The sequence below is a fragment of the Notothenia rossii genome (genome assembly GCF_949606895.1).
Source record: "Notothenia rossii genome assembly, chromosome: 10".
NCBI classification, from domain to species: Eukaryota; Metazoa; Chordata; class Actinopteri; order Perciformes; family Nototheniidae; genus Notothenia; species Notothenia rossii.
Window position 1 is genome coordinate 14,355,789 of NC_136908.1, and position 22,503 is coordinate 14,378,291.

The 22,503-nt window shown below is 39.6% G+C and overlaps 2 protein-coding genes across 3 annotated transcripts; one reads left to right on the forward strand and one right to left on the reverse strand.

Moving 5' to 3' along the window:
• The first annotated feature begins 614 nt into the window (after positions 1-614).
• Positions 615-14,513, forward strand: fam83hb (family with sequence similarity 83 member Hb). Its single transcript, XM_079653514.1, has 8 exons — positions 615-991; positions 6,278-6,472; positions 6,591-6,923; positions 7,916-8,080; positions 8,220-8,344; positions 8,432-8,980; positions 10,265-12,557; positions 12,906-14,513. Exons 2-8 carry the CDS (start codon positions 6,350-6,352, stop codon positions 12,924-12,926), a joined length of 3,609 nt encoding a protein of 1,202 aa, XP_079509640.1. The 5' UTR covers positions 615-991; positions 6,278-6,349; the 3' UTR covers positions 12,927-14,513.
• A 144-nt stretch (positions 14,514-14,657) lies between these two features.
• Positions 14,658-22,472, reverse strand: LOC307021411 (synaptonemal complex central element protein 1-like). Of its 2 annotated transcripts, XM_079653522.1 has the most exons (10): positions 22,362-22,472; positions 21,741-21,785; positions 21,598-21,660; positions 17,181-17,255; positions 16,947-16,994; positions 16,730-16,784; positions 15,861-15,950; positions 15,718-15,781; positions 15,551-15,617; positions 14,658-15,021 (listed from the first exon to the last, which is right to left on the reverse strand). In XM_079653522.1, exons 1-10 carry the CDS (start codon positions 22,375-22,377, stop codon positions 14,918-14,920), a joined length of 627 nt encoding a protein of 208 aa, XP_079509648.1. In that variant the 5' UTR covers positions 22,378-22,472; the 3' UTR covers positions 14,658-14,917. The 2 variants fall into 2 exon arrangements, with proteins under 2 accessions (XP_079509648.1, XP_079509649.1); XM_079653523.1 differs by lacking the exons at positions 21,598-21,660; positions 21,741-21,785; positions 22,362-22,472 and adding an exon at positions 17,689-19,902.
• Positions 22,473-22,503: the final 31 nt, after the last annotated feature.

Sequence of the window (22,503 nt, forward strand, 5' to 3'; positions counted from 1 at the left end):
ATGTCAGCGTGTTAGCCAACACTCATCTAACAGCACAATACAGAAATATCAACTAGGGAAATAGTACTTTTATCTGGTAACTAATAGCTACCAGTGCATTAAGGTTAACAATACAAACTATAATTAATAAATATATTGCAAATAAGACAGTATGGATCCTTTTAAAGAAGAACCACAGTGTGTAAAGTAAGATATAAAATACATTATATATAAATCCACTCAAATGATCCCTACCTTAATCAGAAGCAACATTTAAGTGGTTAACACAATAATAGCTGCATAATTAAAATAATATATAAATATAAATCTATCTTGAATAGGCCACATGTTTACTTTTGGTAGACATATTTTACATTGTATTGTACATTGATAGAACTTTTACATAGATTACTAAATGTAGGACCTTTTTACCCCTTACAGAGTTGTTCTACAGTGGGATAAAAACAGTTTTAGATATGAACTTCTTCTTCTTCTTCTTCTTCTTCCTCTTCTTCTTCTTCTTCTTCTTCTTCCACTGCAAAGATAACTAGACAAGAGCAAAACAATGCCAAGACCGGGCAAACACTGTAAATAGTACAAGGAACAAGGCTGGCACAAACTGGCCTCGAAACAATTATCATCAGCAATGACATAAAGGTCAACACTTATATACTCCACTGGGAGTGAACTTCCAATGGTCTTCGGCTGCCTGGGAGGAGTCTCCCGGCGGGGGGAGAGCCTGCAGGAGCGGCCGCTAGTTCCTCATTCACCGCGCTGTCTATGCCGAGTGGCGGCGGCTCTGGAGGACCTCAGCCCGCCGAGAGAAGCACTTATCCCGGCCTGGAGTCTGTGGAGAGTCGGTGTTGCTGATCGGCAGCGGAGGGTGCACACCGGGGGGTTTGGCTGTAGTTGTAGCCGGATCTGAGGAATTTGATATATTTCACCGGGGAGAGCGATACCCGTTGGTACAAAGAGAGGAAAGGAGACAACGTCTGCAGCCAAGTTATAGGAGGTAGGGAGTGGAAAATAAAGCGGAGTTTGAAGTTGCAAAATGGGACAAAGAACCACTTGTACAGATGCTCTATTCTATTCTGTTATATTATTGTGTCCCGTTAAATTATATTTTAAAGTAATATATATATACTTTTAACTCTATTCTGTCCTGTGTTATTTTATAAAAATGTCTTACTACTTGATTAAGTTTTATTATATTCTAATTGTATCTTGCTTTAGACCTACTGCATGTGTTCTTTTCAGTTTTATCATCCTTTTCACTCTATCCTAATTATTTCCTATTTTTCTATTCTATTGAAAGGTGTCCAGGTCCTGTCCTTGTATATCCTAACTGGTATCATAGTTCCCCCCACACCCCCCCATATTATTTTCCATTCATTGCTCAATCTATGTGGGTGGAATCAAAAAGTGAAATGCGGGTTACTTTCCTCACCAGCAGCAGTCTGAAGGATTAAGTCATTGAGGTAGCTGCTGCCATTGCAAAACCTGAACAGTATTGTTATTATAGTCCAAGCACACAACAAGGCTCCGCGTTGGCTGGCACTAAATACTGCTCTCTCTCCAGTCCTTTGAAGACATTATTGAAAGAGAAAAAAAGCTACATTTAGTCAGACTGTGTGGATATTTTGTAGGGAACGCAAGGTGATAAATTATGTTTGAATAGACAAACAAACATGTCTAATGCTTTGGTTGCACATTGCTAAGGATTGCATTGCATGTCATCGGGCTAACTTGACATCCCTCTAATAATTAGAGGGATGTCAAGTTAGCCCGACCTTGTATTATCTCAGCAATTATCTTTAAATTAGAGTCTAATCCAAAGATAATTGCTGAGATAATAGAAGGTCGTTTGCGACTACACAGACTGTTCTGTTTAGCAATACGCCTTCCACAGGTTGTCACCTGCATACTTTGATCTGTCCTAGGCTCTCATTGTATCTTTTATTGCAGACACAAAATCAATTGTGTGGGCAGCTTTGACGCACACAAGCCATTGATTCAAACTTCACTTCCACAGGCTGTTCCTCCATTCATTCAATGTGACTCACTGGATCGGAATAATCCAACATGTGTTTATAATTTGAGGGGAAAAGTTTGTAGTGCTGGCATCTCCACATGATTGTGTGCTTCTTTTTATAGTTTTAATCTTCTTACACTAGCCATATGGCCAGAGCAGAAGGCCAGCTTTGTTTGCATTTGATGTATTACGAGGGTTCATTGTCTGTGGTTATCACTCATGTATGCACAATAACGTGCTTCTGTGAGTAGAGAAGGAGCAGAGTAGGAAATTTTTCATGCATTTATTGTTGGGTTTTCCACTCAAGAGGACCGCAGACATTAAGGCAGTTGGAACATTTGACGAGGACCTGTTTTTCTAGCAGTGCTGCTATGTAACACAGTTTAAAAATTAGGGATAGGTGCCGCCATTTTTCCTATACATTCTTCTGACCTTGAGCTGTCTTTTTGTGGCATTCAACATTAGCACTGAGGTGTGATGATACACAGAGAGACAAGATGTACTCTGTGTTTGCTCTTATCTATGTTAATCTGCCCAAAGAGGCATTCAAAGTTCCTGACACAGGACGTTACTGGCTCTTCTCTCCTAACCTGTTTTCAGGTATTCGTTTCTCACTCCATTCACACAGAATTATCGCACAGAATGACTGGACCGGAGAGGTATGCCGGATCAATCATAGTGTTTGTTTAGTGAGGAGTGTTCAGATGTGTCCGAGACAAGAAATGAAACACAAAATATAATTTCGAGTTTGTCCTTTCAGACTCGTTTATCTGGTTCACATGTTGAGACAGATAACCTTTTCTCTCCCTCAGCTCTTAATGTCTCTCCCTCTTCCCGGGGCAGGAAGGCTGTGAATGAGCAGTTCTCTCGCTAAGTGAGTAAACGTTGGGCATCTGAATATTGGGTTTATCCGCCATGAGGAGCTGCAGTCGGTTTCTGGCCGCCCCTGTGGTGGTTTAGTATTTCAAACCACCTTTGTTATTGGTGCATTTAGAGCAAGCTCGTCCTTGTGTGGCTAACAGAAAGCCTTGAAACTGAGAGAGGAACAGAGGGAGAGAAAGATCTCTCTCATCATGTCTCTACTGTTTGATGCATACTGCAGTTACTATAACAACAAACAAAGCAGTGGTATTTGTTTGAATATTGGACAGCCAGGTGAGGTGGAGGACGGCGGCCATGTCTCTTTTTCATTGTATTTTTTCCCCCGTTGGTTCGTCTGCATTGACCCGTGGTCCAGAGGGTGAATAAGAAACCCCCGGGCTCTGTTTAGTGCTACTGTTCTCTGCAGGCAGATCATATTCACCTCAGGGTCCATTTGCCCTGCTATTTCTCTATGGTAGAGTGTTTTAACCTTTAACAATTTAGAACTCTTTCAACTCATTTTCCAAGTAAAGTGCTGAATATTACCTATGGAGCTGCAAGATTAGTCGATGCATCGACTGGTGGAACTTGCTGAATGTTGCCATGAGGATAAACTCAATATCTTTAGGTCTTGGACTGTTGATCAGAAAGCAAACACAAAAATAAAGCCATATAATGATAATAGTAATTTCACCCTTTAGGTTTTGGAAACTGGAATGCAGCGACACGTTAAACGATGATTTCACAATTTGCATATTACTTGCAGTGTTGTTTTTTGGCTGTTGCTATGTTGCCACATCAATGGATTTTCTGAGTTTTTAAAACGTTATGACGAGCACAGGCAGGTGCACATCTCTCTCTTTATGGCTGTTATCACAAGTCCTCAGGTATGCATGCTTAATGCTGCCTCATCAGATTCACTTAAACACAGATCAAGCCTCAGGCTGCTTCATGATTTAAAACATTGAGCAAAACAAGACACATGAAAGTAGTTTAGGCTCTTCCATTTTAGAAACTTGGCATTAGTAAAGCTATCCCATTCAAGGAGTTTGTGCGTCTAACGTGCCTCCCTGTCCACTATGGAAGTTTTAATGTGAACAGGACAGAGCAATTTTTGTGGTTAAAACCCAGAAAGGAAACGGGATGTCAGCCATTTTACCAGCAGATGAATCATCAGAGAGAGGTATGTTGCAAGTTATCCCCAGGCCAGGCCGGGCGACCCAGTGACTCATGAGGCTCTTAATAAACCGGCTTCTCCCTATGATTACGGGTTATGCCATAGGGACGTTTTCCATCCCCACCAATCTCTTTAAATTGAGTGGAAGTTCATAGAAAACACGTCACACACTCTTCTAACAGGTAAACCCTTCCAAAGCATCTACTCACCCTCCCAATCAGACCCCAGGTCACACAAACCCTGATCATGAACCCAGGCTGTCAGTCAAACATAGTTGCACAGAAAGACGTTTCTGTTGTGATTTATCCGCACAGTGTAAAACACTTCCTGTTTTGAACACATGTTGCGATGTGCAGAAGGAACACTTGTATTGTTTGAGATTGACAAAGTATTGAACCAGATTTCTTCCAATACTGGAACTGTTTAAGTGGTTCTAAACATAAAAGTCTATGGAGCCCGGAAGTGGCTAAAGGAGAGATATAAACAGTCAAATCATTCCAATATGTTGGTACATTTTTCTGCGCTCTCTGGCTTACATCTCCTGCATCAGATGGCTCTACAGTCCGCAGCTCTCAGGAACATTTTAAAGATCAATGAGGGTTGTCCTGGATGGCTCAGCTGATGGTGCATAACACGTGGTTGTGTTTTAGGTTAGCATCCGGCATTCAAACTGTTTAGTGAACCTTTACTTTATCTTTTCAAGCACATACAGTAAACGACAAAATAATTAACAGAATTTAAGTAATAATGGAAAAACCCTCACTAAACCAAGCCGGTCAAACCTGCTTTTGTTATTAAATTAAATGAATCTATAGCCGAGCCCTATTTATTATTATTTGTATGATTATTATAATGTCCTTCCTTGTTGTATTGTTGTTGTAAGCTTCCAGTTTGCCTGGTTTAGTTGTCTCTAGCTTTTGTAAATGGTTTTTGGATATTGTATATTTGTCCTTGGAGTGAGAAATTGTAATCCATTTATCTGCAGATAAAATAATTTAAATAAGGTTGAACTTTGATCTCAAGGTTAGTTGATCCTCAAAGTGAATCCCAAACGTTTCCACCGTCTCTTTCTCAAGTAAAAATTAAGAAATGTAACAATGTTCCTTTCATACACGTAGATTAAGTGAGATCAAGTAGTCATCGTTCTCTAAATGAATGAATGTGTCACGACTGAACCTGATTTTTCAGGATGAGTTCCGAGTAACAACTTGAAGCATGACGCACCAGCAGGAAGATTTGCTAAGATATGAGAGAACCTGTCTGTACACCTCGAAATGCCTTTCCCACCTCTTCCCTACACCTCCCTTTTCTCTAACTTCACTTTGTTCTTTCTCTCCCTCCCTTTTTATTTTACATATCCTTTTGTTTTTATATTACTGCACAGTTTTTTATATAAACCAGATTGAAAAGTAAGTTAGTAATCTGTGCTATTAGTATGTTACGTTGAATTAAACGTTAAATAAACAGTGCATGATGCCATTAATAACAACTTTATAAATGGGGGTATATTGTGAACAGCATGCATTGATGATTGATGATGCATTGGTATTAAATAGGTTGCAAACAATATCTCAGGTTTTTTTATTATTAATATGGCCTAAGGTCATCCAGTCAATTATTATATGACAAACCACTTCAAACAATTATTTCAATTGTAGGTAGAGAGCCACACCTATTCAGTATTTGTATTGTTTTAACAAAATGATCCATAGACTGCACTCATTTACCCGTCTTAAAAATGGAGACGTGGCCCTTGGATAAAAAATAAATAATTGTGCAGATCTGTCACAAATGTTAAAATCTGTAGGATTATAAGCATGTGGTATTGTGTGGGGAGAAGTTGTGTAAACATGAAAGGTGAACTTGGTAAACCTACTGCACAGGCCTTTGCCTCCACAACAATAGACTCTCTGTGTCGGAGGCTACTGGTAATCTGTGTTGTGAACCCTGACACAAATTGTTCTTCCTCACCACCCTGAAGAATATTTATATCAATTAGAAGTAGTATAACACAAATGGATGCTTGATGTGTTATCCAGTTGCAACTGTGACTGAAAAATAGTTCATCAAAAAAATGCTTTAAGATTCTTAGAAACCTTAGAATTTTTTTTTTCTCTCAAACCCTTAAATGAACTGTACAAGCGCCTGTATAAACATTTTTACAAAATGTTTTTTAATTTAACAACGCAATTCTGTCTCACACTGACCTTTTTGTTCTTTCTGCACAGGTTCAAATTCCCTCTCCCTTTATCCCTTGTGACCCTAGCCCTGACCTTTGACCCGCCCCTCTCTCTCCAATCATGGCACACCGATCCCAATCTTCATCGATTGGGGAAAACCCCCTCGACCCAAATTTCCTGCCCCCACATTACCGTGAGGAGTATCGCCTGGCTATTGATGCTTTGATAGAGAATGACGTACAGGTAACCCTGCAGCTTTCTAGGTTTTTTAACGTGTGATTGTAAATAATATTTATATAAAACTCTCTAAGAAGAATACATTGTATTTAACGACATAATGAATTTGGCTTTGTCACTGCAGGGTTACCATGAGTTCCTCCAGTCTGCCGATGTGGTTGGTTTCTTGGCACAGCAGGAGATTGATCTGATCAAATCCACGATCCACACGCCGAACCAGACCTCCGGCATGCCCGAGCTGACGTACCCTGAAGGAGGTCTGGAAGAAGATGGCTCCTCCGACACGTACTGGCCGATGCAGTCCGACCTGGCCGCCCCGGGGCTGGATCTGGGCTGGCCGCTGCCCCAGCAAAGCTTCATGGGGCCCACAGAGGTCACCACTCTAGTGAACCCCTCCGACCCAGACATGCCGAGCATCAAGGAGCAGGCCAGAAGACTCATCAAGAATGCACGCCAAGTAAGTTAAACTTGTAAATCCGGTTTGCTTTCAGCTGGAATTTAGGATGCGATCAAAGATTTCTATGTTAGTAAATTATTCAGTGTGCAACAACAAACATGCAAAATATGCTTTTGTATCTGACACACCCTATGAATAAACTATGTTGTAATTTAAAGGTCCCATGTCATGCTTTTCCGGTTATTACCCGTCCCCTTGCGTGTTATGAATTTTTCTTTTTTATGCATGTAAACGGTCTGCAAAGTTTTTCTCTCGAATCAAAGTGTATCTCCCTTGAAAAAATTTGAGATAGAGCTGCCAGGAAAGGGTGTATGTGAGGGTTGTGTTATCTCACTGTTAGTTTTATCTACAACTGTCATATTTGCCACCACTCCCTTTTAGATGAATTTATAACAGGTTGGCCTTATGTAAGATTAAAATAAAGTTAACACTATGTGTACATACCAAAAGCAGTCAAACCTGTTTGACTGGGCCGTGTCATTATCTGTCTTCCATTTTTATCTCAGGAGTCATTCATCTTTCTATGACATGTCTGTTATGTACATTTAATTGGGAATAACGTACGGTGTATTGCTGATACACTGAATGTAGTTAAATAGCCATTATGTCTATTTGAGAGACGTTATTTTACTACATGAATACATTGTATTTTACATGTATACGTACTCAAATGTAATGAGTTCTTGCTGTTCTGAGTTTGTATCTTCATGGTGGATTGCACTTATTGTATAACGATTTGGATAAAAGTGTCAGCTAAATCAAATGTAAGGTAAATAACGTTAGAACAAAGATTAGTCTTGACCTCCAACTCATTTATCACACTGTCAGGAGAAATGTGTAAACAGTATGTTAAAAGTACCATAAAAGTGATCACATAATGTGCAGTCCTCTTTCCTCATAGCATAATGTTCTATGCTTTATCTTGCTGATAAAGTCCCTCTGAAACGGACCAAACCTAATTTTGTATTTTTTTGTTTTTGCTTCTTCTTCAGGTTATTGCGATCGTGATGGACACGTTCACAGATGTTGACCTTTTTGCGGACCTCTTGGATGCAACAGCACGGCACGTTCCAGTTTACCTTCTACTGGATGAGCAGGACTCTCATCAGTTTATCACTATGGTCTTAAACTGCAAAGTCAACTTGGATCACCACCCTGTGAGTTTGCCTTTTTTTTGTTTTCTCAAAAGAGTCTGAAGAGTTGGCTATCCTTTAGCATTTATTTTGTTATTTACAACATGTAACTTCCATCACGGCTTGCATGTGTAAATAACATGATTGGAATTTGTTTTTACAGATGTTGCGCGTCAGGACGGTGGCAGGTGTAACCTATTATTCCCGCACGGGGAAATCATTCAAGGGGCAGGTGAAAGATCGTTTCCTTTTGGCTGACTGCAAAGCTGTGCTGAGTGGCAACTACAGGTGAGTCATTTCATTATGTTTATTATGTTTGTTGTACATTTATTCTGTAAAGTACTTTAATTGACTCTATTGTCTTATTTCTTACAGTTTCATGTGGTCCTATGAGAAGATCCACCGCTGCATCGCCCACCTCTTCCTCGGGGAACTGGTGTCCACCTTCGATGAAGAGTTTAGAATTCTCTTCGCTCAGTCAGAGCCGCTGGTCATTGACCCATCCAATGGAGCACTTGCTCTTTCTGACAGCAGCAGCACAAGCAGTTACTTAGGCACTCAGTATGGTTTGAAGAGGACCCAGTCTTTGCGCACCCCCGTAGGTTACCGCAGGCAGCCTGAGATTTCCCCTGCCTTCCCCTATGGCGACTCTGCCGCAATTCCTTTCCGAAGGAACGATCCATTTCGTCACACTGTTGAACCTGGGACAGGAGTTACAATTGGAAAGTATTCCCAGCAACAGTTTCGTCTGCAGCATTCGTTCCTGGAGCAGGGAAGGTCCATAGTTTCCAGGCAGATGGATGCGAGTAGCAGTGCCTTCCAGAGGCACAGCTATGCTGAAGGAACCCAGGAAAGCTACTCATCTTCAAGGCAATACATGAAGTCCAGAGTCATGAATAATCTGGATGAGACAGACATCCACAGGTAGTTAACCATTTAATCCCTACAAATGTTTGGAAACTGTGAATTATTTATTTCATAATTATGTATCACCAGGGTTGGGTTGTAACGGAATACATGTAACGGCGTTACGTAATCAGAATACAAAAATCAAGTAACTGTATTCAGCTCTCGTTACATTTGAAAAACAAGTAATCTGATTACAGTTACTTTCGTAACCCTGAAGTGAATACATTTTGGATTACTTATTGGAATTATTGGTGGAAAGATTTCCTCACAACATTTAATATTCATGACCGAAGGTACAGCCGAATCATCACAGAGCACAAAACCTATTACCGCCGCAGATGGACCAAAAAAGGGAGCGTTTGAAAAATATTTGCGGGTCCGCTCAGTGAAACAATAACGAAACATGGAGGAACAGAAGTCTGCGTTTAAATCGTGTGTGTGTGTGTGTGTGTGTGTGTGTGTGTGTGTGTGTGTGTGTGTGTGTGTGTGTGTGTGTGTGTGTGTGTGTGTGTGTGTGTGTGTGTGTGTGTGTGTGTGTGTGTGTGTGTGTGTGTGTGTGTGTGTGTGTGTGTGTGTGTGTGTGTGTGTGTGTGTGTGTGTGTGTGTGTGTGTGTGTGTGTGTGTGTGTGTGTATAGAGGTGTGTGTGGTTAAAAGTTAAAAGTAAACACATCAGCCACACCGCTCTTTAGCCTTTCTGATGATTCTGAAGGTAAACACAGTGAAGGCGGTGCTTGAAAGGCGGTGCGTGAAAGGCACTGCGCGCTTGTCTTCTCAGAGGCAGAGTTAACCCTCCCGCTGCCTCCGGGTGCTGCAGAGATTTCATGAAGTGAAGGAGGTCCTGCCAACACTGGCAGGACAGAAGACGACACGCCCGTTCTAAGCCGTGTCCCTCACTCCTCACATCCCAAGCTGCATCCCCAAAAAGTTTATTATGTTGTTACATCGTTTCAGATGTGATGTTTCAGTTGTGCTCTTGATAAGCCATTAAAACAGTAAAAACGCGTTCGGTTTCCCTTTGCTTTTTGTGTCTCCTGTACACCAAAACATGCCCATCTGTGATGGAAAAAGAAAGTAATTCAAAAGTAATCTAAAAGTAATCTGATAACTTTTTTAAGACACGTAACTGTAACTGTATTCGGATGACTTTCAGAGCCATGTATTCAGTAATCAGTAACTGATTACATTTACAAAGTAACCCTCCCAACCCTGTGTATCACTAATGTATGTTAGTAAGTGTCTTAACAAATTACAATACATTTTTCATCAAAAACTTAAAAACAACAATATTTTCTTTACAGGGAGCACACCCAAAGTAGCCATTACTACAAGGAAGGGCCTGGCTCGGGCTCTGGTCATGGTCACTACGAAAGACTTCGGGGTCCCTCTCCACAACTCTCCATTGACCAGTGTTCAAATTCAAGCTTTCGCTCAGATCGGGAGCAACAAGCTGGAAACTACGGCAGAGACTGCTTTTCATCTGATGATTTGAGAGGACCTGAGGGCCACCAGGCCCCGCCGGTAGCTGGGAGGTATGCAGGAGATTCAAGCAGGAGGCCAACAGTAGGTCATGCGTATGCCTGCCAGAGCTCACCCACACAGCCCCACCCTCCAGAGAAGAAAACGTATGCCAAAGAATCTGAACCAGAGGCTGGTGAAGATGCAGATGCCAAGCAAGGCATGAGGAGTTGGAGAATCCACTCCTATCTTAACACCTATGAGGATGGTGGCGAAGAAGGTCTGACACAACCTTTGGGTCCCGATGCATTTGAAGATCCCCCACCTCAGAAATCCTCTGCTGATGACAACCCCGCTTCCCGCTATGGACTAAAGGAGCCACCAAATGTTCCCAACAAACCCAAAGCAGAATACACGAGACCACGCTATGGAAAGCCCATTTTACCTGATAGCAACAGCAGAGAATCTTCCCTGACAACAACTAAGGATCTGTATTCGTCTAACAGAGACCTAAGGCCATCTGTACTTGAGAAGGAAACAGAGAGAGGTGCAGCTAGGGAGGTCGGTGTGGATGTGGGAGGGAAAGAAGCTCCTGATCGCTTCCTTTCCAAACATGAATCATTCCATTCACGTAACAACCCACTACTTCAACGTAGCTCACGTCTGCGTTCTTCGCTTATTTTTTCCTCTTCCAAGGTAGAGATGCATAGTGGTAGCCTTGGCCTCAAAACAGCCACAGAGGAAGACGAGGAGTTGGACTCAGGGCGCACTTCCTCGATTGTGGCCCAGATCCTAGAGAAGAGGAGGTCATTGACTCGTGAGCCTTTTGAGTGGAGAAAGAAGGCTGAGGAGAGAGAGAAGGAGAAGGAGAAAGAGAAAGAAGAGAACGAGCGACTACAAAAAGAAAACGAGGCTCGATTGACAGATGAGCTCAAAGCAAAAGAGGAACTTCGGAAAAAGAACGAAGAGGTAAAGACGACGACAACAGCAGAGAAATTTGAAGTCTCCTCCTCATCATCAGCCTCGTCATCATCTATGAACATGAATGACCCCGCCAGTCGACTGCAGTATTTCAAAGAACTGGCTGCTAAGAGAAAAGCGTCAAAAATGGAAACAGAGTTGTCACTTAAAGCCCCACAGCCTGTTGAGAAAAAGCCAGACCTTTCTGATAAACCTCCCATAAAACCTGCAATAACTCCAAGGATCCCAACTGTCTCTGTTAGTTCAGCAGAACCTCTACTAAAGAAGACAGACCTTTCTGCAAAGATAGCAGAGTTCACTCGCAGAACTTCCTTTAGTTCTGTGAAACCACCTATCTTGAAACCTTTGGCGAACCTCCTGAAGCCTTCGGAGACAACTCATAAAGATGATAATGCGTCAGATGGTCAAAAGAAGGATATATTCAAGAAGCCCTTTCCTTCACCTAATATCTTCAGGAGAGATCAGTTGAAGCTCAAAGGACTCGGTGTTCGTCGCATCTCCTGTGGTGAAGACGTTCTGACCACAGACGCTACGGACGCAGAGAAGAGTGAAATGAAAAAGAATCGCTCTCATAGTTCTTCAACTCTGCCACGTGCCGATTCAAAAGAAGGAATGCAAAAAGTAACGGGGTCTACTACATCCATCAACACACTTGGTGATGGAAAGGGTGATGGTAAGACACTTGACTTCTTGAAGAAGCAGACTCAGAGACTAAAGGGATTCCTGGGGCCCAAGGACAAGGAAAAGAGATCTTCAGGAGATGAAAAGAGCATGAGCACGGTGAAAGAGCTCACTGAAGAATTCAACAAAAAGCAGAGTTCATTGGTTAAAGATAAAGTATCAGCCACTACCGACCTAACTACAACCAATCACAAGACATCGACCATCACATCGGGTACATCTCGATACCAGTCCCCCAGCAGCTCTGTTATATTCAGCAGCAACCTACGAGATGACACTAAAGTCATCCTGGAGCAGATCTCAGCCAACAGCCAGAAGAACCGACTGGAAAGAGAAGAAAAAGGAGGTGACGAGGTCAATTCCGTAAAAAATAGCAGATTTCTGCGTCCGGTCAGCAACACCGAGGAGCGAGAGGGATTACTCAAGAGGATGGAGAGTATGAGGAAGGAGAAGAAGGTCTACAGCCGCTTTGAGGTAGTCTATCACTGTCATGCTGATGTTTGCAGCGTGGAGGGGAAAGAAATGTGAACAAAAGCAAAAGTATAGTTGTAATAAATGTAATGTAGTCACGAGTTAGTGTAATCAATGGTTTTAAGAAATCTCATTCTAAGCCATAATGTTTGGGAATTAGGACTATTTTAAGTTTATTCAGCAAATATATGAATTGAAATGTTTCTTGTAAATGCAGATAAAAAATTGTGGTTTCATATATGTTCTACATAATTATAGAAATATGAGGACTCATAATATTGACAGTAGAGACAGTAAGGTGAAAGTCATACACTGTTGAATTACATGTTAATCCTGTTGTTCTGTCAACAGATGGGGAATACCCTGGGATAACGAAAGATGGAGGAATCACCTTTTATATGGAAACTATTTATGCAAGATGATCAAAAAGACGCATTGCCCATATATGCCAACGACTCTATCAAAGTACCTCTTCGGCTCAACACTGCAGCCTTTCCTGGATTTTAATACGACGTAATAAAACTTGAAAAGACACTATAAATATGCTGAAAACAAACTTAAGTCATTGGGTTTGGAATGTGCCTTTGTGCCAAGACATGGTACTACTTTGACCTTATATGGGGACTGAGAGAAAGAAGAGGGACTCTACTCTCATTGTGGCTGCCATGGGCTAATGTTTCATCCAACAGAAAAAGGTAGGGCAATTCACCTACAACTGAACTTGTGTCAACGTGACTGAGGGAGTACGAGAGAAATATAGAACATATTGCACCCGAGGGTTGATATAAAAAGGAATGTCAGGACATGGCGGTATGCAGTATTACGCCATGTGTACTAAGCTGTACCAGTGCTGTGTGTTTCTACAAGTGTCTGTGCAGCTGGGACTTGTCTGAAACTGAAATGGAGAAAACGTCCTTGTGGATTCACCGTGTGCCAATGGCCCACTGTGGGCATCACCAACGTTAGGATTATATTATTAATCCTGGAACAGAAACAACAATGAGAAAATGAAGGGGAATAAACATGGGATGAATTGATGAAGGGGGACATTTTAAGGGCAAATCTGAGATTATAGAGAAAGCAGAAGCTATCCAAATCAATGTTTGTTTATAATAACTATTCTGATGTTAAGGCAGAGTTTAAATAGAAAGGAAAGCCTGTAGTGAACTTTAGGTGTGTAGGCGTGGACCTGCTTCTCAGGGTTAAACGTGACAGATAACCATTGAGAGAGGCCCAACGCATTCATGGTTGACAAGTGGAGTTAAAAGATATAAATGTACTATTCTTGGTCTAATGTAAATAAAGGTGTTAAGCATTTGTAGTTGCGCTGAACGACTGTAAAAAACAAAACAAAAAGTGCCCTGTTTCTCTATCATTTAACATTTGAATTAGCCATCAGGAAACAAAGAGGAACAACTAGCTACACTTTGCAGGACTGGAGCAGGACCATTACATAAGTAATTTAACTTCAGAGACCTACGCCCTACACAGGACTGCCAACTCCTTTGTTGGTGGGTAAACACTAGTGCACCAAAGATGTAGTTATACGGTACAGTTCCCAGGCTGCTCAACAGGTCATTGGTTTATACAGAACATCAAAAGCATGGAGGATGGATGGATTCATGGATAATAATGGATAATAATTCTGGGGTTACACTGTGTTTTTTTTTAGGAGGGGTTATACTGTACATATTTATATAAAAAAGAACTTGTTGATAATCTATATAACAAATGAGAAATTGTTATATCACCCTAAAGTGCCTTCTGCTTTTCATTAATATGCAAGTATGTGGTCTTGGCTGTAAATACTAATTCGAATTAAGTAGGGTGGCTCAGTTGCACAGTAATGTGTTGTTGTTTAAAAAAATCAAACAACCTCAGAGAGTATTACATTGTAATTGAAATACTGTTCAAAAGTATTTTATTAAAACTGAAATTGAACGTGGCTGTGTGCACATATATACATGTAAGTGTGTTTATTGTAGTGACTTGTATTGTTTTCATGTATAGGCTCTTTTAAGATTTATAATATGAACCCATTTAACAACATTACGACATGTCAAAACGTTACATTTCTTTAGTATATGAACACTTTTATATATAATATCAATACACACTATTTAGATAAGATGAACATACAGGATAGTGGAATCTGAAAAAACAAACAATTCATATCAAAAAGTTCAAGAAGCCAAGGAATAAACAGTTTGAAGTTGTAGGTGTTTGCACTATGGGTCTGGCAGGATCCTGCAACACTTGAATAGATTAAACCCAGGAAGTGACACAAAGCAATAAAAGTGCATCTAACAGGCAGTAAAACAAGGTGCCTCTGATTCTTTCAAAATACCCATAATCGCACCGTTTTACTCCCCCTGAGTCTCTGCAGCTGTGGTCGCTCGCTGCTTGTGTTCCTCCATCTCTTCCAGCTCCTCTTGGAGGCGATGAAGCTGAGCCAACTTCATTAGTTCTGTGAAAGTCACAGACCATCAGAGGTGTTGGAAATGGAACATTGTCACGGTCTGTTTATTTTTGAAAGTCATTTTCTCCTTGTCTTCCTGTCTGTTTCCCCTCCTGTCTGATTGTCTTCTGTTCACCTGTTGCCTGTGTTTCACCTCCCCTCCCCTGTGTCTTCTCTTGTGATACCCTTCTGTGTATTCAGTCTTGCTTTCCCTTGTGTTCCTCGTCCCTGTCCCCATGGTTTGGTTCCTTATTTCACATCCTTCCCAGGGTTGTTCCTGTTGCCCTTGTCTGCCCTCCTGCGTCCTCCTAGTTCTGTTTGCTCGCTACTTTCCTTTTGTTTTACTTCTCCTGCTTCTTCAGTTTTGGTACCAGCTTCTAAGTTAATAAAAGCTTGCCTTATGTTTACATTCCAAAACCTGCCTCCCCTGCTGTTGGGTCCGCATTACTACCAAACATAAACACTGAAGTCATGCATGTAAAGGATCAATGTTTTATGGCTTGCAGACGATGGGCATGAGTTAAGAGAGGACACTTACCGGCTGCCAACAGCTGACTTCTTCTATTCTCAGCACTTGTGATTTCCTCTGGGAGCCTTTCTGGAGACTAAGTAACAGTTTGAAGGTTTGCCATTATTCTGTTTTGAAGATGTGAGAAAGTATATCAAATGTTGTACTCATGTTTATACAACATAAGACTAACTCACAAAGACAGAGTGCAGGTTCTTATGCTGCTCTATCAGATGAAGAAGTTGGTTTTCAAACTTCATCCTGCAATAACAAGGCTGATATTATTGAATCCACATTTTCAAGTATTTTTTCAAGTTATCCTTGCATTGTAAATCGTTACCGCTGCTTCCGGTGTTTAAGCTTGAATTCCTGGATTTCACATCTGTACTGTTCCAGAAGTTCCTCACTTTTCCTGTTCTGATTTAACTGCCTGCAAAACACACACAATGTAACACTTGGTTCAAGATAATACTTATCTAAACATATCATAAAGTAAGAAACTGAACTTCTTAAAATAAGAAAATACTCATTACCTTTCTGTCGTAGGCATTTCATTTAGTATACAGAAATCAGCTCTGCCATGTGATCAGTCCGTATGTATTTATTGAATTACTAGAAAACATGCTATATTGTTATGTCCTTATCAAGACAGAAGATATCACCTAGCCCTACGCAATACATATCAAATGTACAATTAGAGAAGTGAAAAGTTGACGATAAAACAAAGACCCAGAAAGGAATCAAACTCCGAAGCCTTAACACTCCACATCTTCCTTAGAGCCTTAGGAAAACTGCTAATTCAATCAAATCAATATATAGAAAGGAGTAGAAATGTATCATTGAAAAGGTATGAAGGGACACAAACTTGAATTCTTTGTACATCAACTTGGCAACTAGATAAATAGATATCAATATAAGTCAATTAGGAACCGAGTCAAAACATTACTTATGTTTTTGTTTACAGTTTAAATGGAAGGGCTCAGAAAAACAAATCCAACATGTCCTAATAAATACAGAAAATACAGCCATCAGAGAATTTCTCGAGGATAATAAATATCTAGGATTCTGATGAGTTGCTGCCATCTAGTGTTACAAATCACCAACAGCAGTTTCACGAAGTGGAGAAATGAAAACGTTAAAGCGAAACTCAAAGCAGAACTCTTTATAGCTGCATTTCTATATATGTATTCTGGTTGGTGCCGAGCTCACCTGACCGAGTCCTGCTCAGACTCCGCACTCTGAAACTGAAGCTTCCTGCACAGCTCTGGAGAACAATCAGCTTAGTTCAATGTATTGTCTTTGTTTTAACATGACAGATTTGTTTCCAGACAATCAGTCAGCCAAAACATTAACACTACATGGAAACAAATGTTCATACTAATTGGGATATAATCAAATACACATGTACACGTGTTTGTCTGCGTACCTTCTTTTTCTTTAAGGATTCCTTCCAGTTGGTAAGCTTCAGTTTGTACTGTAAACAACCACAATGGTTAGTAATGATAGATAATAAACAACATAATATATGGTACATGAGACATAAATAGTTGCAAATAAGATATTAAGTACATGTATTTTCTACTCATATTTTAGCAACAGCTACAATAGCTTCATTGGATACAGATCAAATATAATTATTATGAATGATTTTGTGTCTTACAAGATGCCAGTTCTTTCTGCGAAGAGTCACTGACGCATTTGATCTCCTTGATTTCCTCTTCCAGGATTCTTTTACCTTTGAAAGAAACAGTGTGACTAAAACATGACAACTGTTCAGAAGTTCAAATGTGGGGAAATGTAAAAAGTAGAGAGGTAAACCAAAAAAAACATTTGCTAATTATTATTTTTATCTCAAAGATGATGAAAAGAACAAAATAAGTTCTCAACATTTTCCTTGTTCACAAGCAAAGTCACTGCCCCTTCTGCAAGGGAGATGCTATAGAACACGTTGAGCTACACATTGAATGGATTACTCAGACAATTCGTTTATATATTATTATAGTTTCGTGATGCAAATATGAATGGAATTGTTTTTTTTTCAAAACCCGTACTGACATGAAATGCAGTATATCCAAGACAAAAGAGTGGAAATCATTTGTAACATATGTACCACATGTTTTTTTCTGTGCACATGAGTCGTTAAGAAATAGCGATATTTGCCAACATAGCTGCCATCCAGTTTCATCACTACGAAGACTCTGTCAGACTGGTCTTAGAGGGTGTTGCAGTTCCCTCTAAGCTGGAGATATTAATCATATCTCATGGTTCTCCAATCATCATGTTCTGAAACTCCTTATTAGGAGTAACAGGTAAGGATGTACCTCACTGAAGATACCAGCTTCATGATATGAGAAACATTAAGATCAGTACGTACAGCCGTCTTACTCGCGGTGCACAATCACAAATCTTTCTCTCAATATCTAACCGTTGAGTCGTAAAGTTTTCACTTCACTTTCCTCGGGCATCAACATGGCATTTTCACCCAGAGAACTGCCGCTCAATATATATTTTACATTTTCAGACCATTCTCAGTCAAAACTAGAGATGGTTGTTCTGAGAATCCCAGTAGATCAGGAGTTCCTGAAATACTCAGACCAGCCCGTCTGGCCACAACAACCATGCCACGTTTCTTCCCCATTCTGATGCTCTGTCTGAACTCCACCAGCTCGTCTTGACCATGTCTACATGCTTAAATGCATTGAGTTGCTGCCATTTGATTGGCTGATTAGATATATTGCGTTAACGAGCAGTTGAACAGGTGTACCTAATAAAGTGGCCAGTCAGCGTGTATCATAGTAAAAGCACACAGTGATGATGACAAGCTACATTTGTCTCGCCCTGCATTAGAAAAGCCGTCAAAGTAAAAAAAAAAAGAACATAATCAAACTAAAAAATTAAAATTAAAAGAAAAGATATCATATTCACAGGAAATAATTTTCAAATTGATTGTTTGACACAAATTCCATGCACACAGTTTATCAGTTGGACTCCTATTATTGATGTTATGAATTTAATATAATGTGAACTATCCATAAAATGTACTTAATGTCTTCAATGAAGGCTTTATTAAATTGTTATGGATTTGTATTCTCATTTATGTCAGACTGGTCTTAGAGGGTGTTGCAGTTCCCTCTAAGATGGAGATATTAATCATATCTCATGGCTCTCCATTCATCATGTTCTGAAACTCCTTAATAGGAGTAACAGGTAAGGATGTACCTCACTGAAGATACCACTGTCATGATATGAGAAACATTAAGATCAGTACTACAGCCGTCTAACTAGCGGTGCACCGTCACAAATCTTTCTCTCTTTCTCAAACTAATGGATACTAAAGACAGAAACTTCTATTAAAACAGGTCTTGATCTTTGATGAAATATTCTCAGGAAATAATCTTCTCTAAATTCATCCGAATTGATTGTTTGACACAAATTTCCTTCAGTTATTGTGTCCACTATTTAAGTTAACTTTACAGTTGTTCAGTGGCACCGCTAATATTATTGAATTGAATGATATGAACTATACATGAAAAATGTAGTTTAACTGTAGTCAAGGGTTGTGAAGTTGTATCTTAAAGTTATGAGTTCATTCTGCAAAGGGTAACTGATTGTTTAAATCCACTAAATGTTTTTATTCAAGGCCTCATTAATGTATGTCTTGAATAAAACACAGTGTATCCAAAACTAACATATAGATTATTATCCACTGAGGATGATTGAGGTTACTATACTCTAATACTAAATATGTATTCACAATAGTGTCAGACTGGTCTTACAGGGTGTTGCAGTTCCCTCTAAGATGGAGATATTAATCATATCTCATGGCTCTCCATTCATCATGTTCTGAAACTCCTTGTTAGGAGTAACAGGTAAGGATGTACCTCACTGAAGATACCACTGTCATGATATGAGAAACATTAAGATCAGTACTACAGCTGTCTTACTAGTGGTGCACAATCACAAATCTTTCTCTCTTTCTCAAATTGGGGTGTCGTGAAATGTTCACGTTATATGATCGGTTAATCTCTATAGGACATGATTTACAGTGGTTAACTTATGAGCTAACTAAAGAAAACACAGCATAACTCTTATATATCATAGTATAAGCGCACAGTGATGAAGACAAGCTACACTCTAAAGCCTCAGCCTGCATTAGGAAAGCCTGCAGTTTAAACAAACTAAGAGCTAATAGAACAATGTTAAAGTGAATGGGGAAGCAAACACGACATTTGTCCAAAAAACTGAATTTGACAAAAAAATAAGCCTACTTAGTATTATTGTTTAAAGAGAGAAACATTATAAAAAAAAGTATTACATGTAATATTGACAGTAAAAAATGGTCTCAAAATGTATCCTCATAACCACTCATTACATTTATATTCACATGTATGTCAGACTGGTCTTAGAGGGTGTTGCAGTTCCCTGTAAGATGGAGATATTAATCATATCTCATGGTTCTCCATTCATCATGTTCTGAAACTCCTTATTAGGAGTAACAGGTAAGGATGTACCTCACTGAAGATACCACTGTCAACATATGAAAAACATTAAAATCAGTACTACAGCTGTCTTACTCGCGGTGCACAATCACAAAACGTTCTCACAATTTCAAAACCGGTGTGTCGTGATGTTTTCATAGTTGTTAGAAGTGTTGTTTCACAAAGACTAACAACAATGTTAAGATGTTCACTTCACTTCCTGCTCTTGCTAAATTTGAAGATTAATTTGTGCTGAACAGCAAAAGTGTGATTATAATTACAGAACAACTCATCCTATATTCAAAGCTAATACATGACGTCTCCACTTAAGTTTGAATCCTAAATAAAACATTGTGGCTGTAAGATATATTTAGGTGGTCGATTGAGCTTGATTCACAAGTGGCTCATGATCAGATTTATTTTAACATTTATGTCAGAATGGTCTTAGAGGGTGTTGCAGTTCCCTCTAAGATGGAGACATTAATCATATCTCATGGTTCTCCATTCATCATGTTCTGAAACTCCTTATTAGGAGTAACAGGTAAGGATGTACCTCACTGAAGATGACGTCAAAACGACGTGAGAGTCTGTTAGACCATTCAGAACAGCGGTCTTACTCATGGTTTTAGGTTTCGATATCGGAATTCGACTTTTGCCTACCATATGTAGTTGAATGTGTTGTTGCTTGAATTCTGACCTTTACTTTGTTCGTTCATAAATATGTATGTTCTATTTGCTGTTCTGTCGGTTAAACCTAAAAGGAAACGTGTTCATTTGCATAACAGAGCAAACCCTGCTTTCTCATTGGTGCGCATTCACAAAGGTTTCTCTCAGTTTCTCTCAATCTCAGACGACCTTGTATTAAAGTTTTCACATTGCAGGAACAATTTACCTCTATATGACACACTACACTCAGTCCATGTGCTTATTCTTAAGTATTTTTGAAGTGTTCAACAAAAGAAAAACAGCTCGATTTAACATCGGAAGCGGAAGGGTTATTTTACAAAGACTAACAAACATTTCAAGATGTTGACTCCCAAATCCACATCATGCATTTGCTACGTTTCAAATGTATATAAGTGCTGCTTTCTAAAGATACGTACTAAATGTTGTTGTGATAACAGGACTCGCATTGATCGAATGATTAATATTTTAGTATGAATGCAAAATCATGAACGATCAAGGGACCGCCGACACCAACCAAATGCAACACGAAGACGGAAGAGCGCGACAGTGACTCATCTTACCTAACTTTGTACTCTTTGTGTTACCTCTAAATAAACGGAAAATGTGAAGCAGTTTGTTTTTTAATTCAAATAATGTTGTATTCTTCGTGTCCAGTATCCATTCAATGCAATTGTAGATGAAAAAAGAAGGTTCACAAGTTACACAAAAAGGATATGGAGGTGTTGTGTTTTCTTAACTAGAAAACAAAAACTGATCTCATCTTTCTCCAAAATATGTCGCTGCTTTCTGAACTGCCTGACCAGACTTTATCCTACACTACTCACTTTCCTTCTAGTATGCTATACAATGCACATCAAATGTCTCAGTAACTTCTGGAAATAAAAAAAAAACGTTATAATGTTATAACTCTACCTTGTTGCAGCCTCCTCAATTTGCCCATCAGCTGTTCAACTTTGGGCTCATGCATACCTCCACCTGACCGCAGAGCATGAACATGTCAGCCTTGTTTATAGGATATTTTTTTAGGTTTAAATGTATAACATGTGCTACTTCACCTTCGTTCAGCGGTATAACATTAATCAAGTCCCCAATGTTAAATCCTGTGAAAGAAAAATAGATGTTAGATAAGTGAAAAGTTTTGGTCTTACTTCTATAATGTCCCAATAAGCATAGGCCTATAGGCTTATATAAGTGTTAGATATCTAAAACCATCACAAAGTCATAGGTATTTTTTAGGTTTCCCTTATTATTTAATTTACATTATAAAGAGTTACGTTTGTTAAAGTTAACATACAAGCCTTCTGCTTAAAAGCTATTTTCAGGTTAGGGCTCAGACTGAGATAACTTCGTTTTTAGCTAACATATACAAATGCTATTTTTTTTTTTAAATGTAACCACACCTACTTGACTGTAACATAGCCAATATTTGAGTGATACGCTACATTAAAAAGGAACATATTGAATACGAAGCCAATGCTTTTGTACGTTCCTTCACTACAGTACTCTGGGTTGTTTTATTTAAAGTCAGCTTTAGCTTACAAGTTACACAGTCAACTGGACAGCAGACTACCGTTTATCAATATAAGAAGATTCCTTGGAAGATTCTTAAACTCAGTAATGTAATACAATTTTCCCTATAGTGACTTATATTTCAATATAAATGTAAGCTGTCTAACCTGTGGTTTCGGACATGTTTATCCAGCGAGGGGAGTCTTTTCCTAAGATATCTAAACTAACAGTTCTAACCGGTTCTAACTGAAGGAGCGGAGGGATCTCAACGTTTGCCGCCAAAAGTGCGCCGGCCGTTGACGTCTATTT